The sequence below is a fragment of the Pantherophis guttatus genome, chromosome 12, assembly GCF_059756535.1.
Source record: "Pantherophis guttatus breed Tessera chromosome 12, ASM5975653v1, whole genome shotgun sequence".
Taxonomy (NCBI): Eukaryota; Metazoa; Chordata; class Lepidosauria; order Squamata; family Colubridae; genus Pantherophis; species Pantherophis guttatus.
This window is the reverse complement of record NC_142074.1, coordinates 12,476,613-12,496,781: the sequence shown is the minus strand read 5'-3', so window position 1 is coordinate 12,496,781 and position 20,169 is coordinate 12,476,613. Positions and strand designations below refer to the sequence as shown.

The following is a 20,169-nucleotide window of genomic DNA, read 5'->3' as shown; positions in this document are numbered from 1 at the left end:
AGGAAAGAGAGAGAGAGAGAGACGCCCTCTGATGGCCTTCCTTATATAGACAGCTTCTTAAAGGGGCAATACCCCTGCTGACTCATCCCCAGTTCATCATCTTTACAGCGGCTGGTCACCTTTAAATCCTCATTACCCTCCTATGTAATTATCAGATTCCCCAAAGAAAGTTTTCAAATAGACGGATATCTCTCTGTGTGTGTCTGTATGTGTGTGCGTTTTGCTATTGTAAAAATGCTTTTTGACTCCTTTGATTTGGTCCTGTTCTTGTAGGGCTCCAGTTTGGTTTTCAACTCATTGCAGCTGTTACTACAGGTAGTTCTCGATTTATGACCACAATTGAGCCCAAAATGTTTTTTGCTGAGCAAGACAGTTGTTAGGTGAATTTTGAATCATTTTACGACCTTTCTTGCCACAATTGTTAAGCGAATCACTGCAGTTGTTAAGTTACCAACACAGTTGTTAGTGAACCCAGTGTCCCCATTGACTTTTTTTTTTTTTTTTAAATTTGATTTATATGCTGCCCTTCTCCGGAGACTCAGGGCGGCTTACAATGCGTTAAGCAATAGCCTTCATTCTTTTGTATATTTTATACAAAGTCAGCTTATTGCCCCCACAAACTGGGTCCTTTGCTGGGCAGAAGGCGCAAAAGAGGGTCACATGACCCCGGGACACTGCAACCGTCATAAATATGAGCCAGTTGCCAAGCATCTGTATTTTGATCGTGACTATGGGAATGCTGCAACAGTCGTAAGTGTGAAAAATGGTCATAAGTCACTTTTTTCAGTGCTGTTATAACTTTGAATGGTCACTTAATGAACTGTTGTAAGTTGACGACTACCTGTACAACTTCAGTTAAAGATGTAAATTATTATTATTTATTATTCGCCAGAGTGGTGCCGTGGCCTAGAGGTTGTGAGTTTGATCCAAGGTAGGGACAGATATTTCTCTCTTTGGGCACAATGCGAATATATCTGCTGAAAAAAACTCTGTATTAGCAACAGGAAGGGCATCCGGCCAGTATACACTCAGCTCCATTTGGTTGCCCAGACTCCACCCCTCAAGGGATTATGGCGTCATTAAAATAAGATGATGATTTATTATTCGCCACCCTGAGTCACCTTGTAGAGGAGGTGGGTGGCATAAAAATGTAATAAATAGTAAAGGTGTAAATGTGAGGGTCAATTATGCTTACGCTCCTAATCAAAACTTTGTCGCTGAATACACTGCTATGCCTATAAGAAATTATATCCTACTTTTAAACGGCAACTATGGTGACTAAATGGAAAAGGGAAGAGGGATTTTTGCTGGTTGGAATTGGTTTGTATACTTATTATTCTCTTTATTCATAGAGACGTGCGAAAGTCTTTTTTCTGGGACATCTTTCTCTATAACTGAAATCCTTCCAATAAGGAAATTGCTGACCCTTTTTCTTCTTTTTCTTTTCTTCTTTCCTTCTCCACTCTGCTGCCACAGGAGAAATTACTATGGAGGAAATTGGGCAAGTTTTAGCTTCTCGGGATTATTGTCCTGGATAAAAGAAAACCAAGTAAGGAGCAGCTTTATTGTTTTATCTCAAATTCTACCCTGTTTCCCTGAAAATAAGACCCAAACGGAAAATAAGCCCTAGCATGATTTTTCAGGATGCTCATAATATAAGCCCTACCCCCAAAATAAGCCCCAGTTAAGATTGTCAGCCAGATGGATGCATTTAGTACCGTATTTCCTCAAAAATAAGACCCAACCAGAAAATAAACCCTAATGCGTCTTTTGGAGCAAAAATTAATATAAGACCCGGTCTTATTTTCGGGAAAACATGGTATTGTTTTTGTTGAAGCGTTAGTTTTAATTTAAACGTAAGTCTTCCGGGCCTGTTTTCCTTTTTTTAAGGAGCCAAAGTTGAGAATTCTAACACAGGTGGGAAGAAAAGGAGACGTACTCTGTTCCCACCTCCTAATTTTAAATTATTTTAATATTTCTGCTTAGATTAAATTCCACCAAGAAGGGATGATTCGCTCAGTAAAAACAACATGTAAGGATAGATTTGGCAACCTGTGGTCATTATGCAAGACTGAGCCCTTTTTCTGTCTATCTTGAGAACCCTTCCAACATCACACTGCAAACCAGTGGAACAAGTGTTGTGCAATTTTCCTTAGGTTTTTTTTTTTTTTTTGCAAAATAGAAAGAAAAAAAAAATTATGAATGAAGGCGAAACTATCATGTTCCAGGATAGTGTTGGAGGATCCAATCTGGGTTGGTCTTGTGGCCCGTCAGTGGCCTGTGCAGCTCGTAGCTGATTCCGACAGTGAGGAGGCTGGTGTGGTGCTGCGCCAGCAGCCTGTGCAGCTGGCACTCGAGTCAGACAATGAGGAGGCTGGAGAAGATGTGGTGCCCGAGGTAGGGATTCAGCCAGGGCCTTCAGAACCTCCAGAAGCTCCCATAAGTGAAGAGGACAAAGAGGAGGAGCCTGTTCTCGATGCGCAGAGCTGCCAAAAGGCAGGAGTGGCTCCTCAGGAGGAGGTCTCCTCGAGAGTAAGGCTTGGGGCTAATTGGCCACTCCCTTAGCCTATTTAAGGAAGGATGATGACTGAGGCAATTTGCAGGGAACAACTTCGTTCATTCTCTTTTGTATCCTGATCTTAGTTCTCTTATCAGTTTCCTGCAAATTGCTTCTGGTCTTTCTGCCAACCATAGTAAGATTACGATTATTTATTCTTTGGATTCTTGTAGGCTGTTAAGAAAGTTAATTAACAGCCTTTATTTGAAAACGACTGATTTAATTTAGTAAACTAAGGTTTGTACAGACTTTGTGTGTGCTGCGTTCTTTGGGGTCTGTAGCTGGGGCAGAACAGTTGGTCACCAGAGTGCAAGAAAGAAGTTCCCTGCAAATCTGCTCCAACATGAGTCCGAAAGCTCAGGAGACAAAACCTCTGGACCCTTGGATCCTGCAAGGGGGGGAAAAAAAATCTTAAGCCTACTGTTAATTGTTTTTTTTTTAATTCCTAAAATGAAGAAAATGATTGAAAATTCAAATAATATTATCATGTCCTTTATCCTTCTTTTTTTTTTTAATGGTTCTTTTAAAAAAAAAAAAGTAAGCCTTCATCCATATATTGTCTTCCTATGTTGTAGCAATCATGAGCCAATCAGAATTATTTATATAGGTATATTTGCTGTCTGCATTCTGTTACGCTGTACTTTGCAGAAGTTTAAAATAAGACATCCCCTGATAATAAGCCCAATCGGGCTTTTGAGCACATGCACTAAAATAACCCCCCCCCCCCGAAAATAAGACCTCCCCAAAAATATTTAAACGTAGAGCTGGAAACCAGGTAAGACGGCAAGAGGAGCCCCATCTTGCTCCACGAGCCCTAAAATAATAAGACCTCCCTGAAAATAAGGCCAAGCATTTATTTCGGAGTTCAAAAAAATATAAGACAGGGTCTTATTTTCGGGGAAACACAGGTAAACTTCTAACAGCTTGATTTTATATACAACAGGGCGAAGATTTTTTATTCCTGCCATTTTAAAAGTTTAAATGAAACAAAAAAAATTTTTTTTACACTGCTATTTGTTTTCTCCCCCCCTCCCCCCTCCCCTTCTTTTCTAATATAAACTTTATTTTCTTTGTTCCTGTTATTACAAGGAACTGGCCAATCCATGTGAGGAAAGTACAGCTTGGCAAGGACTAATTCTTGAAAATGAGGAAGCGGTTCCTCTTAACAAGGAAGATCAAACCATCCAGAATGTAGAATATTTCTGCTATGTTAGGTGAGTACAAGATGATGCGTATTTAATTTAATAGATGTGTTTGCATATTCTACGAAGTCCTGTTTCTAAACTATGAATTATTCAATTAGCCACAATTTAGTGCGTGGAGGGTCCCAGATTGATATAATGCAGTGTGCAACTTCAATTATCGTGGTTATTTGGAAGGGGATAATGAAATGTAGGGAGCGACGCGGTGGCTCCAATGGCTACAACACTGAGCTTGTCGATCGAAAGGTTGGCAGTTCAGGGGTTGAATCCCTAGTGCCGCGTAACGGGATGAGCTCCCGTTACCTGTCCCAGCTTTTGCCAACCTAGCAGTTCGAAAGCACGTAAAAAATGCAAGTAGAAAAAACAGGGACCACCTTTAGTGGGAAGGTAACAGCGTTCCGTGCGCCTTTGGCGTTGAGTCATGCCAGCCACATGACCACGGAGATGTCTTCGGACAGCGCTGGCTCTTCGGCTTTGAAACGGAGATGAGCACCGCTCCCTAGAGTCAGGAACAACTAGCACATATGTGGGAGGGGAACCTTTACCTTTAATGAAAAATAAAATTCTCAACGTTCTAGAGAAGATATTTGGAGCTGCTCGCCAATTCAAGCATTATGAAAGCCTAAGTGACTTCAGGAATCCAATCCATCCTTCTCTATACTAAACTTGAAAACTTGTGATGAAAAAAGATTTGTCTACTTACTGAGACCATCCTAGACGTACCAATGCCGCAGTTTCACTCTCTTTGTAAGATGTCATGAGTCTGGTTTGAGTGTGGCTTGTGGCAATAGACAGATACATTTTGGGCAGTGGGAAATAGCTATGCTTTCATATATTGTAAAAGCTTGACTTTTCCTTGATTTGCGCGACAATTGGGAAAAACAAATTGTCCTTAATACACGGAGAAAAGGAGCCATACTATCAATGAACATTTTATTTGTTTATAACCCACTCAAGTCTGTAGCGATTGCCAAAGCTCTTGGTAGTCAATCCCCTGGTGTATCTTACTTATTTATAGTTTATTCAGTGTGTACCCTGCTTTTTGTTTTTTGTATAAACAATTTATAGTGCGGGTAATAAATATTTCCTTTTGTCAATCCCATTTTGCCTACAAAGTGGTTTCATCAGGTGACCGGAATTATGAAGAATGATAGATATATTATATCTTATGATATATGAAGTATTATGAGTAAAGAAGAAGAATGCTCGTTGTATAACATTAATTAACTTTTAGTGTTTTCTATCTCTTTTTTCCTCTCTTATTAAACAGCTCCAAACATTTGCAATTCTTTCATATAAGGGAGTGAGTTGCTCCTAATCCTTGACTATTTTGGGGTGGTAGTTGTTGTTTACATCATTCCTTCTTCTAGACCAGGGGTGTCAAACTCAAGGCTGGCGGGCTGAATCTGGCCCATGGTGTGCTTAGATCTGACCCATGGGGGCCTCCCTGGAAACAATGAAAGACTGGCCTGTGGTGCCTCTGCCAGCGAAAATGGAGCTCGGGAGGGTAACGCACGGCCTACTGCAACCCTCTTCCAGCGAAAACAGTTTGGGAGGGCCACACGCAGCCCTTTCAGCCTCTGTTTTCAGCCACGACAGTCTCCTGCAGCCCTTTGCCAGCGAAACAGAAGTTCGGGGACCTCTGTTTTCACTGGCGGAGGGCTGCAGGAGGCCGCCTCGGCTGAAAATGGAACCTGGGTAGACCGTGCGCAGCTTCCCCGAACACCGTTTTTGCTGGCAGAGGGTTACAGGAGGATGTCGTGGTTCAAAACGGAGTCTTGATGAGTGAAGTCGAGCTGGCCATGCCCATCCCGGACATGCCCAGACCCGGCCACGCCCCTGGGCTCTCAAGGTCAAACACAACCCTGATGCAGCCCTCAATTTAAATCGAATTTGACACCCCTGTTCTAGACTGTTCTTGTAGCTCTGGATTGGTTATTGCATCTGCACCAGCTCTTTGCTTTTGAATATATATATATATATATATATATGTTTTCTCAGGTTTTCGCGGGTGTTTGTATGTAGGTCTTTGGTTATTCGGGTCTTCTCCCACGTAAAATTGGAAGTGTCTTGGCGACGTTTTGACGAAGTCTCATTCGTCATCTTCAGGCTGGTGTTCTCGGCTTCGTGATTGCTCCTGGAAGCACGAAGCCGAGAACACCAGCCTGAAGATGACGAATGAGACTTCGTCGAAACGTTGCCAAGACACTTCCAATTTTACGTGGGAGAAGACCCGAATAACCAAAGACCTACATATATATATATATATATATATATATATATATATATATATATACACACACACATACACACACACATGCATACATACATACATACATATATATATATATTTAATGGAGCCCATTTAAAAAAGAAAAGCTGTTTCAAATCAAACCAAAACCCAATTCCCTGCATCTAATTTACGCTCGAGGAACAGTTGATTTGACCCCAATTTTGTTGCTTTACGTGCTTCAGCTTCGTTCCCCTCCCCCACTTTGCTTCTTAACTTGCTTGAACTCCTATGAAGTTGCCATTAAACATTTATTTTGAAAGGATAAAACAGCTGGGTAGCAGCGGTAATAGAACGTACAAAGCTGAACTGCCAGCCACCAAATAAAATGCATCCATCAAAAGGGAGAGAATACCATCTCTGCAACAAGTGGGATAGAGAAAAAGAATTTTTAAAAAAAAGAAAAGGGAAAACGACTGAAAAATAAATAGTGAACACCTGTGCTGCATAAATTAACCAGCTGGTTGGCAGTTTTTCTTTTGACCTATTGGAAGGGTGACTGTGGCAAAGCATTAATAAGACACATTGGCTTTGAGAGATTTCCTTTGTTGGGACCATTAATTAATGAACGACACTAGATAATGTTCAGAATTTACACCACAATTGGTGCTGCAGATGTATCCCTTTTTGTGAGATAGCATGACCGAAAAAGGAGCGAGCGGGTGGGAGATTTTCCTCCCCAGACCTGTACAAAGATTAAAATGTGAACATTTCTCCCCCCACCCTGCTTCCGTTTTTATTGCCGCATCTATTCTCTTTGAAAATTATGTCCTTGGGTGAAAAAAATATCCGGGATGGGGATTATAAATTTCAGATTCGTATTCCAGAGTTGCTTTTTAACTCATTGTTGTTGCGGGAAGATTAGATAGAAGTTTCTGCTTTAGTTGGGAGGCTGGCAGGGAGCGATTTTCAGTTCTTTGCAGACAAAATGGATTGGATTTTCCCCAATTGGGAGTCCAGCAACAACTCAGCTACAGGTAGTTCTCGATTTACGACTGCAGCGAGCCCAAAATTTATGTTGCTAAGTGAGAGTGGATTTTGCCTCATTTGTACGATCTTTCTGGCCACCGTTGTTATCGTATTTTTCAGACTATAAGACGCACCGGTGTATAAGATGCACCAACATTTCCACCCTCTTTTCGGGGGGGGGGGAGAGAAGGGAAAGTGCGTCTTATACTCCGTAAAGTACGGTAAGTGAATCACTGAAGTTGTTAAATTAGTAGCACGGTTGTTAAGTGAATCTGGCTTCCCCCTTGACTTTGCCCGTCAGAAGGTCGTAAAAGGGGATCACGTGACACTGCAATCGTCATAAATATGAACCAGCATCTGAATTTTGAGGACGTGACCAGGAAGATGCTACAACAGTCACAATTGTGAAAAATGGTCAGAGGTTACTTTTTTCAGTGAAGTTGTAACTTTGAATGGTCACTTAATGAATTGTTGTAAGTCAAGGACTACCTGTACCATACTACCTGAACCATACCTATACACACATACAAATTTGGGAGGTGGGAGAAGAATGGCAATCCTGGCCCAATTCAGGTATAAAATGCCTCTATCTACTTGGTATCATCCTTCACCTACTGTAGCTTTTGCTGCAGTTTAGGGTGTGGTTTCTGTAATAGCATCCAGGCTTCCATGTTCAGATTATTATAACTCCAGTGAAAGTTTTTCCCCCCCCCAAGTTTTTTATTCTTTTATTTTTTTACAAACATATCAATGCGTAAACAGTGTGGCACCTGGGTGTCAAACAGTGGTGAAATCTAAAATTTGTTACTACCGGTTCTGTGGGCATGGCTTGGTGGTGGTGGGTAATGTGATTGGGTGGGCGTGGCCATTTAAAAAAAAAAAACTTTTAAAGCCATTTTTTCTACAACCTCTTTGGCGAAGAGGTTGTAGAAAAAATGCTTTCAAAAGGCTCTGACGATCCCAGCTGAGTTGCCTGATCGGCAGAGGCTTTTTTTCTTTTAAATGCCTCTGATGATCAGGCAACTCAGCTTGGATCGTCAGAGGCATTTACAAGAAAAAAAGGTTTTTTTTCTTTTAAAAGCCTTTGACGATCCCAGCTAAGCTGCGCGATCATAAGAGGCTTTTTTTTTTTTACTTTTAAAAGCATTTTTTCAGCTGAAGAGGTAGAAAAAAATGCTTTAAAAAAAAAAAGCCTCTGATGATTGTGTGGCTCAGCTGGGCATGTGGGGGGGGGGACAGGGATTTTTGCTACCGGTTCTCCGAACCACCCACCGCTATCACTACCGGATCGGGTGATCTGGTCCGAACCGGGAGCATTTCACCCCTGGTGTCATACATTCTAATACCATGATGGTGAACCTATGGCATGCGTGCTAGAGGTGGCACGCAGAGCCCTCTCTATGGACACGCGCATCATCACGCTGCTCTATTGTTTCTGGTGCCGGAGCGCTGGAAAACGGCCCGAAAAACAGCCAAACAGGCCATTTTCTGGCCCCTTTTTGGACCTGGTTTTTTGGCCCATTTTCTGGCTCAAAAACAGCCTGAAAATGGCCTGGAAAACAGCCTGAAAATGTGCCAAAAAACAGGCATGTGTGCGCCGGCCAGCTGGTCTTTGGGTTTCTGGTGCTCCGGCGCTCTCATATGCACGCGCATGCACGCACATTCCTGTTTGGGCACTCAGTGCCAAAAAGGTTGGCCATCTCTGTTCTAATAGAAATAAAACTAGTAGAATTAATCACAATTATTGCATTCAATTTATATATTTCTAATAATGATACACATTTATATTAAGTTACAGTCTGTCGTTGTTCAATTATTCCATGTTTTCTCTTGTTACTGCTTTTATTTTATTATATAACAGTGTATGCACTAATATTCATCTACTGTAGCTTTTTGCCCACACTTTAGGATGTGGTTTCTGTAATAGCATCCCGGCTTCCATGTTCAGATTATTATAACTCCAGTGAAAGTGGATCAAAGCGGAAAGGCGTAGCTCTTGTTGTCCCAAAGGTGTTTTTTCCAAAAGACAACTGTCCTTCCTTCCTTGGTTTTTTTTTTTTTTTTACCCCTGGAAAACATTTTGCTTCTCGTGCAAGGAGCTTCTTCAGTTCTGAAGAAGTTCGCTTCTAGGGTGAGAAGTTCTCTTCTTGAATGAGAAGAGAAACGTTTTCAAGGGGGAAAAAACCCCAAGAAAGTCTAGTTCGGAGACTTGGAAAACTTGGAAAAAGTTCAGAGAAGAGCAAATAAGATAATCAGGGGACTGAAACATATAAAGAATGGCTGCAGGAGTTGGGTTGGGCTAGTCTAAAGAAAAGAAGAATTAGGGGCGACATGATAGCAGCATTCCAGTATTTGAAGGGCTGCCACAAAGAAGAGGGCGTCAAATTATTCTCCAAAGCACCAGAGGGCAGGACAAGAAACAAGGGTTGGAAACTAATCAAAGAGAGAAGCAACCTGGAATTAAGGAGAAACTTTCCTAACAGTGAGGACAACGAACCAATGGAATAGCTTGCCTTCAGAAATCATGGGCGCTCCATCACTGGAGGTTTATAAGAGACTAGACAGCCACTTATCTGAAATAGTATTGGCATTCCTGCTTGAGCAGGGGGCTAGACTAGAAGACCTCCAAGGTCCCTTCCAGCTCTATTTCTATTTCTCTATTTCCCTTTCCATTATTTCTATTCCATTCCATTCCATTCCATTATTGTTCTGTTCTGTTCTACTCTACTCTACTCCTATTCTGATCTATTCTACTCTACTCCTATTCTGTTCTACTCCTATTCTGTTCTACTATATTCTACCCCTACCCCTACCCCTACCCCTACCCCTACCCCTACCCCTACCCCTACCCCTACCCCTACCCCTACCCCTATTCTATTCTATTCTATTCTATTCTATTCTATTCTATTCTATTCTATTCTACTCTACTCTACTCTACTCTACTCTACTCTACTCTACTCTACTCTACTCTACTCTACTCTACTCTATTTTTGGAAAAAGCATATTTGGGACAACTGACCTGGATGATGGAGAATCTCCATAGACATCATCGTTCTTGTTGCATTGGCTAAGTTAGTTGGGGAAGCCTCTAACTGCAATGTTGGGGAACTGATTTTTCTTTCTCTCTTTGGGGAAAAAAACAAACAACAACCCAGCCAGGACTCAGCTGAGGATGTTGAAGAAGCCGGTGCACTACCAAGACCATCTGCCTCAGCCACTTCTGCCTTTAGTAAGGATTCAGAGGAGACCTCTGCGGTCACCGAGGTCGAGAATGGATGCTTATCTTCAGACGATGGGGCCAAAAGCGAAGAGATCTGCCCTCAAAGCGATGCAGGAGGTGATCTACAAGGTATCAGTGACGAAGAGGAGACAGGAGGGACTTCTCTGGAAGGGAAGTCCTCTGACAGCATCGTGCCCGATCCAACAGCATTGGCAACAGGAGACCATAAATCTGAGCCAGTCCCTGAAGATGCAGCTGAACCAAGGAAAATCACCTATCCCCAAATTGTAAAAGAAGGGAGGCGGTTTAATATTGATTTAGTTTCTAAGGTAAGAGACTTAACTATATTTTTCTGGTTTTTTTTTTTTAAAGTCACTTCTGCTTATTAATCATGCAGATAGTTCTCGACTTACAAACTTAAAACAGCCCCAAATTTTTGTTGCCAAGCGAGACATTTTTTAAAAAAGTTTTTTTTTAATTTTATTTTTATATAAACAACCCATTTTCCATCAACCAGTGTGTCTTCTGGGTACACATATTTCGTGCCAACATTAAAATATACAATCTTATTCATTGCTTAATCTCATCTTGGCTTAATTTCCAATACCTTAAGTATCGAATATTATGACAATCCCATTGTGATTTATTTAACTCTATTAATTATATTAAACATTAATACATTTTCTATTCTTTTAAGTAACTTTTTTACTATTAATTCTTACATCTATTCTCTAACCGCTGGTAAAAAGATTCCCAAATTGTATAATAATCAGTTTGTTCTTTCTCTTTGATAGCCAGTGTCAATCTGTTCATTTCTGCACATTCTAGTATTTTCCTAATCGCATTCTCATCTGTAGGGATCTCTTCACTTTTCCAATTTTTTGCAAATACAATCCTAGCTGTTGACATTTCTTAAGTGAGTCCCACAGCAGCTCCTCCTCTGACTCATTGTTGACTAACCAACAGTCCCATTCACTTTAATGGGATGGCTGGTGATGCAGCAGTGACACAACAAGGTGAGGGACGTGGCGGCGGCAGGTGAGTGGATGCCCGCTAAACAGGTGCTACCATGATGGATCTGAAATGACAGGGGCTCTTTCAATGTAAGGACTCATTCTTGCTGTTAGTTCGAATCTTTAATATGATTATTTGCAAACAAAACGAAGGTTTCCTATTTAGCATGCAGAGCGTGGATGCATTGAATGAGTTTACCCAAAATGTAAATATTGCAGAATCTACAGCCTTGTGCTACATAACTAAATTATCAATGTATCTTAAATAGAAAACTACCTTTTTAGATAGATTTTTTTTTTACTCCAAAAGCATTTTATTAAAATAAATTTGATAAAAATCAAAAAAATCTGATTTAATTAAAAAAAAATCCAATTTTTTTTAAATTTATTTTTTTAAATCGTCGATTTTTATCCACCCTGGTACGGAATCTACCCTTGATTTAACCTTCCATCAAAGCAAACCGTTTGCTCAGAGCTCTCCATGGTCCTGTTTTGGTCTGTTTTGCCATCCATGATCTTCTGCCCAAGATCTGGGCAAGGCACACAGCTTGGATTCGGAAAGCAAATTCCTCTGTATCTCTCTCTCTCTCTGGCCTTGCAAAGTCATCTCCTTCTGATTCCCGACTACTTTTGAGAATGATGGCCTGTTGTAACTAACATTCTCCAGTGGAGCATTGCCTTTTCGAAGTGAGGTCATCCATCTTGCGCGAGAGAGGTTTTTACATTCATGTCCTTCCAAGAATGTATAATAAATTTGGAGCTTATACAAAGTGAGCAAAGGTATTTAGAAGATTAAGTTTTATGGTTTCAACTTGTAACCCTTGCAGGCTTGCTGGGATATTGAAGAAATAAAGACAGCCGTTAAGATCGGGAGTCCAAACACCAAAAAACGGGGAAGATGAAGTAGAAAGGATATGTAGAATATTATAAAGAAGATTAAAACCTCTGGAAGTCTTGTCAAATATATTCTTCCAGAATATATAGCTAGATTTTATTATTATTATTATTTGAAGGTTTGAGCATCGTGAATACCTCCAGTAAGAATCTTTTTAATTTTCTTCCAGATAACTTTTTGATTTGCATAGTATCAAATACAGATAATCCTCGACTTACAACACCGTTCGAGGTTACGTCACTGAAAAAAGCGACGTATGACCATTTGTCTCACTTAACGACCGTTGCAGCAACCCCATGGTCACAGGATCACAATTCAGACGCTTGGCAACGGTCTCACATTTATGACGGGGTTATGTGATCCCCCTTTTGGCAACCTTCTAAGAAACGAAGTCCATGGGGAAGCCAGATTCACTTAACAGCCACGTTACTCACTTAACAACTGCTGTGGTTCCCTTAACCACTGGGGCAAGAAAAGTTGTAAAATTGGGCAAACCTCACTTAATAACTGTCTCACTCGGCAACAGAAATTGTGGTCGTAAGTCGAGGACCACCTGTAGTTTCTTTTACAGTAGTGGCCAAAATTGTGGAAATCTTTTGGGAGAAGTGTATTTTTGAGGTTTGATGGCTAATAACACCACTTTTTTTTTTTTTTTTTTTTGAGTTTCAAGATAATCCTATTCCACTGCTGGAATGGCCTGGAAATAGTCCAGACCTTAATCCAACTGAAAATCGATGAAGCCGACTCAAGAAACTTGTTAGTCAGAAGCAATAAAACCCAGTTAATAGAAGCCATCATTCAATCTTGGTTTCACATTAGAACAGCTGCAGAACTAAAAGACTTGGTTCACTCCATGGGAAGACGTTGTAAGGCTGCAATTCATGCTAACGATTCCCCAACTAAGTATTAACTGACGTGGTAATTTTTGTATATCTCATTTTTTCTACGATGATAATTTTTGCATATCTCGTTTTTCCTACGTGTTTCCCTTTTCTTCTTTATACTGGAACTGCTATTCTAATAGCAACTCCTTCATAAAAGTTATTGCATTACGTTCTTGATTAAATAATCTTTCCATTGATACCTAATTATATGGTACTACTCTGGGGAAAAAAAAGTGGTGTTATTAGCTAGTTTTAGAAAATACACTTTTCCCAAAAGGTTTCCACAATTTTGGCCACTACTGTAATTCTAAGATTGTTTCTCCAGTTCTTTTCCTAGTGCAATAATATTCCTTTGCAGAAAATTATTACTTCGGTTGTGTCCCCTTCAGCCTTTGAGGTTATTTCCTCCAGCTGCATAAGGGCTGATTTGCTGCTGCTTTTCAAAATGTCATTATTTATTTTTAAGACTGTTTGCGTTCTGTTTTCTTCTCCTTCCAGTTTCTCGGCCAAAAGAGCCACTTTTAATTTACCAAAATGCCTAGCATTCTTGGGAAGCGGGTTCCTTGCAAGCAATAACAGCAAGGAAGTAAAAAAGTTTATTGAAAATAGCAATCGTGTTTTCTCGGAAGAATTTGTACACATGTTCTTTTTTTCTTCTTCTTCTTCTCTCCTGCAGCTCCTTTATTCCCGAGGATTGCTGATTGACCTCCTCATCAAGTCAAATGTCAGCCGATATGCCGAGTTCAAAAACGTTACCCGTATTCTTGTCTTGAGAGACGGCAGAGTGGAACAGGTACGCCGATCGGTCAAATTGCAAAATCGAACTCACGGCTCTTTGGAAAGCGTTCCTTTTCACTGAGCCGTGGTGGCACTGTGGGTTTAAAGTGCTGGATTGCAGGCTGACTCTGCCCACTGTCAGGAGTTTGATTTTGACCGGCTCAAGGTTGACTCAGCCTTCCATCCTTCTGAAGTCGATAAAATGAGGACCCAGATTGTTGGGGGCAATAGGCTGACTCTGTAAACCGCTTAGGAAGGACTGTAAAAGCACTGTGAAGCAGTATATAAGTGCTATTTCCTTTCCTTTCCTTTCCTTTCCTTTCCTTTCCTTTCCTTTCCTTTCCTTTCCTTTCCTTTCCTTTCCTTTCCTTCCCTTCCCTTCCCTTCCCTTCCCTTCCCTTCCCTTCCCTTCCCTTCCCTTCCCTTCCCTTCCCTTCGTTAGAATGCAGTATTACAGGCTAAATCTGCCCACTGCCAAGAGTTCGATCCTGATCTGCTCAAGGTTGACTCAGCCTTCCATCCTTCCGAGGTTGATAAAATGAGGACCTAGATTGTTGAGGACAACATGCTGCCTCTGTAAACCGCTTAGAGAAAGCTGTAAAAACACTGTGAAGTGGTATATAAATCTAAATACTGTTGCTATTGCTATTTTCATTAATATAGTCCTATTGATTCCTGCCTCTTACTTCCATCTATTCAGTACGTATTTTATTTTATTTTATTTTATTTTATTTTATTTTATTATTTTATTTTATTTTATTTTATTTTATTTTATTTTATTTTATTTTATTTTATTTTATTTTATTTTATTTTATTTTATTTTATTTTATTTTATTTTATTATTTTATTTTTTGTATTTTTTATTTCTAAACCACCCAACTCCCTCAAAGAGAGCCTCTGGGTGGCGTGCAATATAATCCAACTGATAAATAAAGCAACGTATAAAAATTAACATTAAAAGTAAAAATTAAATTAGGATTTTTTTTTAAATTATAGAATCATGACAATTAAAAATCAAATGGGGAAAAAAATCTTAAAATGGCCTGTCAGGGTTCCAAGTAACACCCCCAACGAAAGAAAACTCCGAGGCCTGAAGTTCCTCAAAGTTCCATTTTATTAGAGATGTCCTATTGTCACATCTGGGAAAACCTAAATCTGAAAGTTTCCAGGTTTCCCCCACCCAAAGGAAAGTCCAAGTCCCTGCTCAGCACCCACATGTCCATCACATAGTCCAATCAAAGCACCATCCCAACTGGAGATGCCTCCCAGTTCCATCCATCCAGGTGCAGGGCAAGATGTCCTTGACTCCCTGAGAAAGGAATGTTATTATGACTACATATCACCCATGCTCCATACAATCCCCCCCTCCCAGTTTCCCACAGTAGGAAATGTGGCAGGCCTGAAGGCCCAATGCAAAAGATGGCTTCCAGGCCTTTAACGTTGGGACAGGTTTGACTCTCAAGGGAGTAGTCCACCCCAAGGTTGTGAGTTCCTCTTTGCAAGGATGCTGCCATTGTTATCTCTTTGCTCGAGCCAAGTGCAAAAGGGAGGATGACCCCAAAACTCTTTTGTTTCAGGTTCCATGTTCCAGAGCGGACATTTTCAATAACAAACAGCTGACGATGGTGGAAAAAAGAATGCTGATGAGATTTCTGACCTTTTGCCTGGATTTTGAACAGCGCCCTGATGAATACCAAGGTGAGCATCTTTCCCCGGATGGTGAAATCCTTATTTTTCAATGAACAGAACCTAATTTACCGTGGGAGCATGTCAGGAAGCGCCAGGGGGGCTTGGAGTTCCCAAGTGCTTTACTTTGTTGGGTTGCTGTGGTGGAGAGGTTCTGACCATTCATGAGGGTGGCCGAGACCTTATTGACAACATCTGTGCTCAGTCTGGATGTTGGCGTTCGTGATGCCCATGTTGGCCAACCCTAGATCTGAAAGGGATGATCTTGGAACCTTGGAATAAGACAACACAGAATGGTCGTTGAGCGATCAGTCGTAAGTAAAGGACTACTTGTAACTGAGCACTTTGTGTTTTCTTGACTTATATAAAGATGGTCATGCTGAAATTACTTCCCTCTCCTCTCCTCTCCTCTCCTCTCCTCTCCTCTCCTCTCCTCTCCTCTCCTCTCCTCTCCTCTCCTCTCCTCTCCTCTCCTCTCCTCTCCTCTCCTCTCCCCTCCCCTCCCCTCTCCTCTTCTCTCTTCTCTCTTCTCCCCTCCCCATCCACCTTCCTCTCCTCTCCTCTCCTCTCCCCATCCCTTCCCATCCACCTTCCTCTCCTCTCCCTCTCCCTCCCCCTTACCTGCTCCTCTCTTCTCTTCTCCTCTCCTCCCCTCCCCTCCCCCTGCCCTGCTCTCTTCTCCTCCCCTCCCCCTTCCCTGCTCCTCTCTTCTTCTCTCCTCTCCTCTCCTCCCCCTTCCCTGCTCCTCTCCTCTCCTCTCCTCTCCTCTCCTCTCCTCTCCTCTCCTCTCCTCTCCTCTCCTCTCCTCTCCTCCTCTCCTCTCCTCTCCTCTCCTCCCTTTCTCTTCTCTTCTCTCTTCTCTTCTCCTGAGACAGCTCAGAAGGATTGCAAGTTTGCCGACTATTTAAAAACCCAGAAGTTAACTCCCAACCTGCAGCATTTCATTCTGCATTCCATTGCGATGGTCTCGGAGGCCGATTGCTGCACCATCGACGGACTGAAGGCCACTCAAAAATTCCTGCAGTGCCTGGGGCGCTACGGCAACACCCCCTTCTTATTTCCTTTGTACGGCCAAGGGGAAATCCCTCAGTGTTTTTGTCGGTAAGTGTATTTCTTCTCTCTCTCTTTTTTTTAGGCACTTTAGTTCGTTTTTTAAAAAGGTCTTTATCATTTTCCTTTTGATGTATCTTGAAGCATTTAAGTTGGAAAATATGCCTCTGCTGTTTAAGCAAATATGGCTTGTAGGCCTTGTGTTGCTTTGCACTTGGACGGACAGAAGTTAAGAAAGTGACTCTTAGTTGGCCAACCCTTGATACGTTAGAGCAGGATTTCCCCAACCTTGGCAATTTCAAAATATGTGGACTTCAACTCAGTGATGAAATCCAATTTTTTTTTACTACCAGTTCTGTGAACGTGGCTTGGTGAGCGTGGCAGGGGAAGGATACTGCAAAATTCTCCATTCCCACCCCACTCTGGGACCAGCCAGAGGTGGTATTTGCTGGTTCTCCAAACTACTAAAAATTTCCGCTCCTGGTTCTCCGAACTACTCAAAATTTCCACTACCAGTTCTCCAGAACCTGTCAGAACCTGCTGGATTTCACCCCTGCTTCAACTCCCTGAATCCCTCAGCCATGTAAGCCTGGTTGCTGTGGTTTTATTTACCATATCATGGTTAAAGCAAACCATGGACTTAGCATTTATCCTCATATATTATGTAGAACACCAAAAAACAATGCCTGGAAGAACGGAATTGGTAACATGGGCCATTGGTAGAAGTCCAAAGGCTGACAAAAGTTCATTACAATTAAAAATTTGTTGAAAGCAAATCACTTTTGTGCCAAAAATGAGTACAGGTAGCTTAACAACCATTCGTTTAGTGATCGTTGAAAGTCACAGGTAATCCTTGACTTACATCTACAATTGAGCCCAATATTTCTGTTGCTAAGTGAAAAATTTGTTACTGTATTTTTCGGACTATAAGACCACCTAAATTTAGAAGAGGAAAACAACAAAAAAAAGTTTTTGGCCTCCCTTTTTTCGGCCCTTTTCCAGTCTTTTTCCAGTTCATTTTTGAGGCTTTTTTTGGCCCATTTTGGGGGCTTTTTTCAGCCCGGTTTCAAGGCTTTTTTCAGCCCATTTTGGGGGCTTTTGTTGGCCCATTTTTGAAGTTTTTTTCGGCCCGTTTTCGAGGCTTTTTGGGGGGCATTTTTGAGGCTTTTTTGACCCGTTTTTGAGGCTTTTTCCAGTCAGTTTTTGAGGTCCGAAAATAGGCTAAAAAAAGCCTCAAAGGACAGGGGCTCCCACAGAGAAGGCTCTCCCCCTGGGTGTCGCCAGCCGACATAATTTGGCCGACGGTACCCTGAGGAGTCCCTCTCTGTGGGAGCAGACTAGTCGGTGGGAGGCTATCGGTGGCAGAAGGCGGTCTCGTAGGTACCCAGGTCCTGAGCCATGGAGCGCTTTAAAGGTGGTAACCAACACCTTGAATCGCACCCGGAAGACCACTGGGAGCCAGTGCAGCTCGCGCAGGAGAGGTGTTACATGGGCGCAACGAGTTGCACCCATAATTACCTGCGCGGCCGCATTCTGGACCAGTTGGAGCCTCCGAGTGCTCTTCAAGGGGAGCCCCACGTAGAGAGCATTACAGTAGTAATCTCTTACTGCATATTCATTGACTTATACGCCAGTGAGTCTTTCTTTAAAGATTCCCCCCGCCTTTAAAATTCTTTTATTTTCAAAATACACGGCTTCCTTCATCCTTGTACAGGTAGTCCTCTACTTACAACAGTTCATTTAGTGTCAGTTCGAACCTGCAACAGCACTGTAAAAGTGACTTATGTCCATTTTTCACACTTTACGTCCTCTCCGGCATCATGTGATCAAAATTCAGGCGCTTGGCCACCGACTCATATTTATGATGGTCGTGCCGTGTCCCGCGGTCGTGCGATCCCCTTTGGCGACCTTCTGACCAGCGGGGAAGTCCACGGGGAAGCCAGATTCACTTAACGACCTGCAGTGATTCACTTAGCAAGAAAGGTGGTAATAACGGGCAAAATCGAGTGAACAAATGTTTTTCGCTGAGCAACAGAAAATGTTGGGCTCAATTGCGGTTGTACGTCGAGGACTACCTGTGCCCTGGTATGTGTTTCCCAGTTCTGCCTGGCCTGTAAGATTTCCAGGCAGAGTCTTCAACCGGTCTACCAAGTGGCATCAACTCTGCCTATACATCATAGCCTACAATTTTTTATCGCCGGGTTATCAGAGTAAGGTGTCACTTGCCCTGTGATTTCTAACCGCCTCTTCATATTCTGTTTTAATGTAACCCTCTTTAAGCGTTCCTTGCGCTCAGTTATCCTGTGTCTTCTCATCAAGGCTACCGTTATAAACGACATGCATGCATATTTATGTGAATGATTCAAAGACATTTGTAAGTCATATCCTTGCATTCCAAATGAGCTGGGCATCAACTCTGCAACGTTCTCGAGAACTGTGGTGGTCCCTGAAGTGTACGTAAAATCAGGAGTTATTTTGAAACAGTTGTGAGCTAATCCAACTTCTTCTCCTTCTCCTCCTTCTCCTCCTTCTCCTCCTCCTCCTCCTCCTCCTCCTCCTCCTCCTCCTCCTCCTCCTCCTCCTCCTCCTCCTCCTCCTCCTCCTCCTCCTCCTCCTCCTCCTCCTCCTCCTCTTATTCTTATTTATTCTTATTCTTCCATTGACAGAGGTGCCCATTTTTAAATGCAGGGCTCATCAAAATTATATTTGAGCTTCCTGAGTTGGCACAGAAAGAACATTCTTTGTTGTGCTTTTTTGATGTTAGGTGTCCATTTTAGGTCTTGAGATATGATAGAACCTAGAAATTTGAAGGTCTCTACTGTTGATACTATGTTATCTAGTATTGCGAGAGGTGGTAGTATGGGAGGGTTTCTCCTAAAGTCTACCACCATTTCTACGGTTGTGAGTGTGTTCAGTTCCACATTGTTCCGGTCGCACCACGAGGCTAGTTGTTCAACCTCCCGTCTATATGCGGATTCATCATTGTCTCGAATGAGACCAATCAATGTTGTATCATCTGCAAACTTCAGTTTAACAGATGGATCGTTTGAGATGCAGTCATTGGTATATAGAGAAAAGAGAATAGAAATGGAGAGAGCACACATCCTTGGGGGGCCCCCTGTGCTAATTGTACAGGTATCTGATGTGATTCTGTTTAGCTTCACCTGCTGCTTCCTGTCTGTTAGGAAGCTATATTGGAGGTGGTGACCCTTTGAGAGCTATATGCAATGAAATTTCATTTTAATGATGTATGCCGATTAGTGTACATTCAAAGTGACAATAAAGTTATTCTAAGTCTAAGTCTAGATCTAATCAATACATAGAATGGGTTTCTTTTCCGTGTCTGAGTGAATTGGAACCTCGGATTCCTTTCCTTTGATGGAAATAGTCTCCCTTCAATGGAGGGTGGGAACTTCTGACAACTTCATGGTGGGGATTCAAAATACATCTGGCAATGAAAATGAAAGCATTCCATTGTTCCAAAAAAGGGACAATCCACTATTTTTCTTCCTGGACGCTGTTTTTCTTCTCTCCCCTCCTCTTTGTCCCCAAAACCACACAAAAAGATATTTACATTTTTCTAGAGTACGAAAAAGAGACCTGATGTTTAGAGAGAAGCCTTTGAA

The 20,169-nt window shown here is 41.8% G+C and overlaps 1 protein-coding gene across 2 annotated transcripts in view; it reads left to right on the top strand.

Annotated features, from left to right (window-relative positions):
- The window catches only part of CHM (CHM Rab escort protein), a 77,526-nt gene that overhangs the window by 19,705 nt on the left and 37,652 nt on the right, over positions 1-20,169 (top strand). The window contains exons 3-8 of one of the 2 annotated variants that reach the window (XM_060692097.2): positions 1,477-1,549; positions 3,647-3,771; positions 10,174-10,567; positions 13,707-13,823; positions 15,385-15,505; positions 16,369-16,594. In XM_060692097.2, the coding sequence (XP_060548080.2) occupies positions 1,477-1,549; positions 3,647-3,771; positions 10,174-10,567; positions 13,707-13,823; positions 15,385-15,505; positions 16,369-16,594 (1,056 nt within the window). The remainder of the gene's footprint in view (positions 1-1,476; positions 1,550-3,646; positions 3,772-10,173; positions 10,568-13,706; positions 13,824-15,384; positions 15,506-16,368; positions 16,595-20,169) is intronic. The other variant, XM_060692098.2, reaches the window with a different exon arrangement.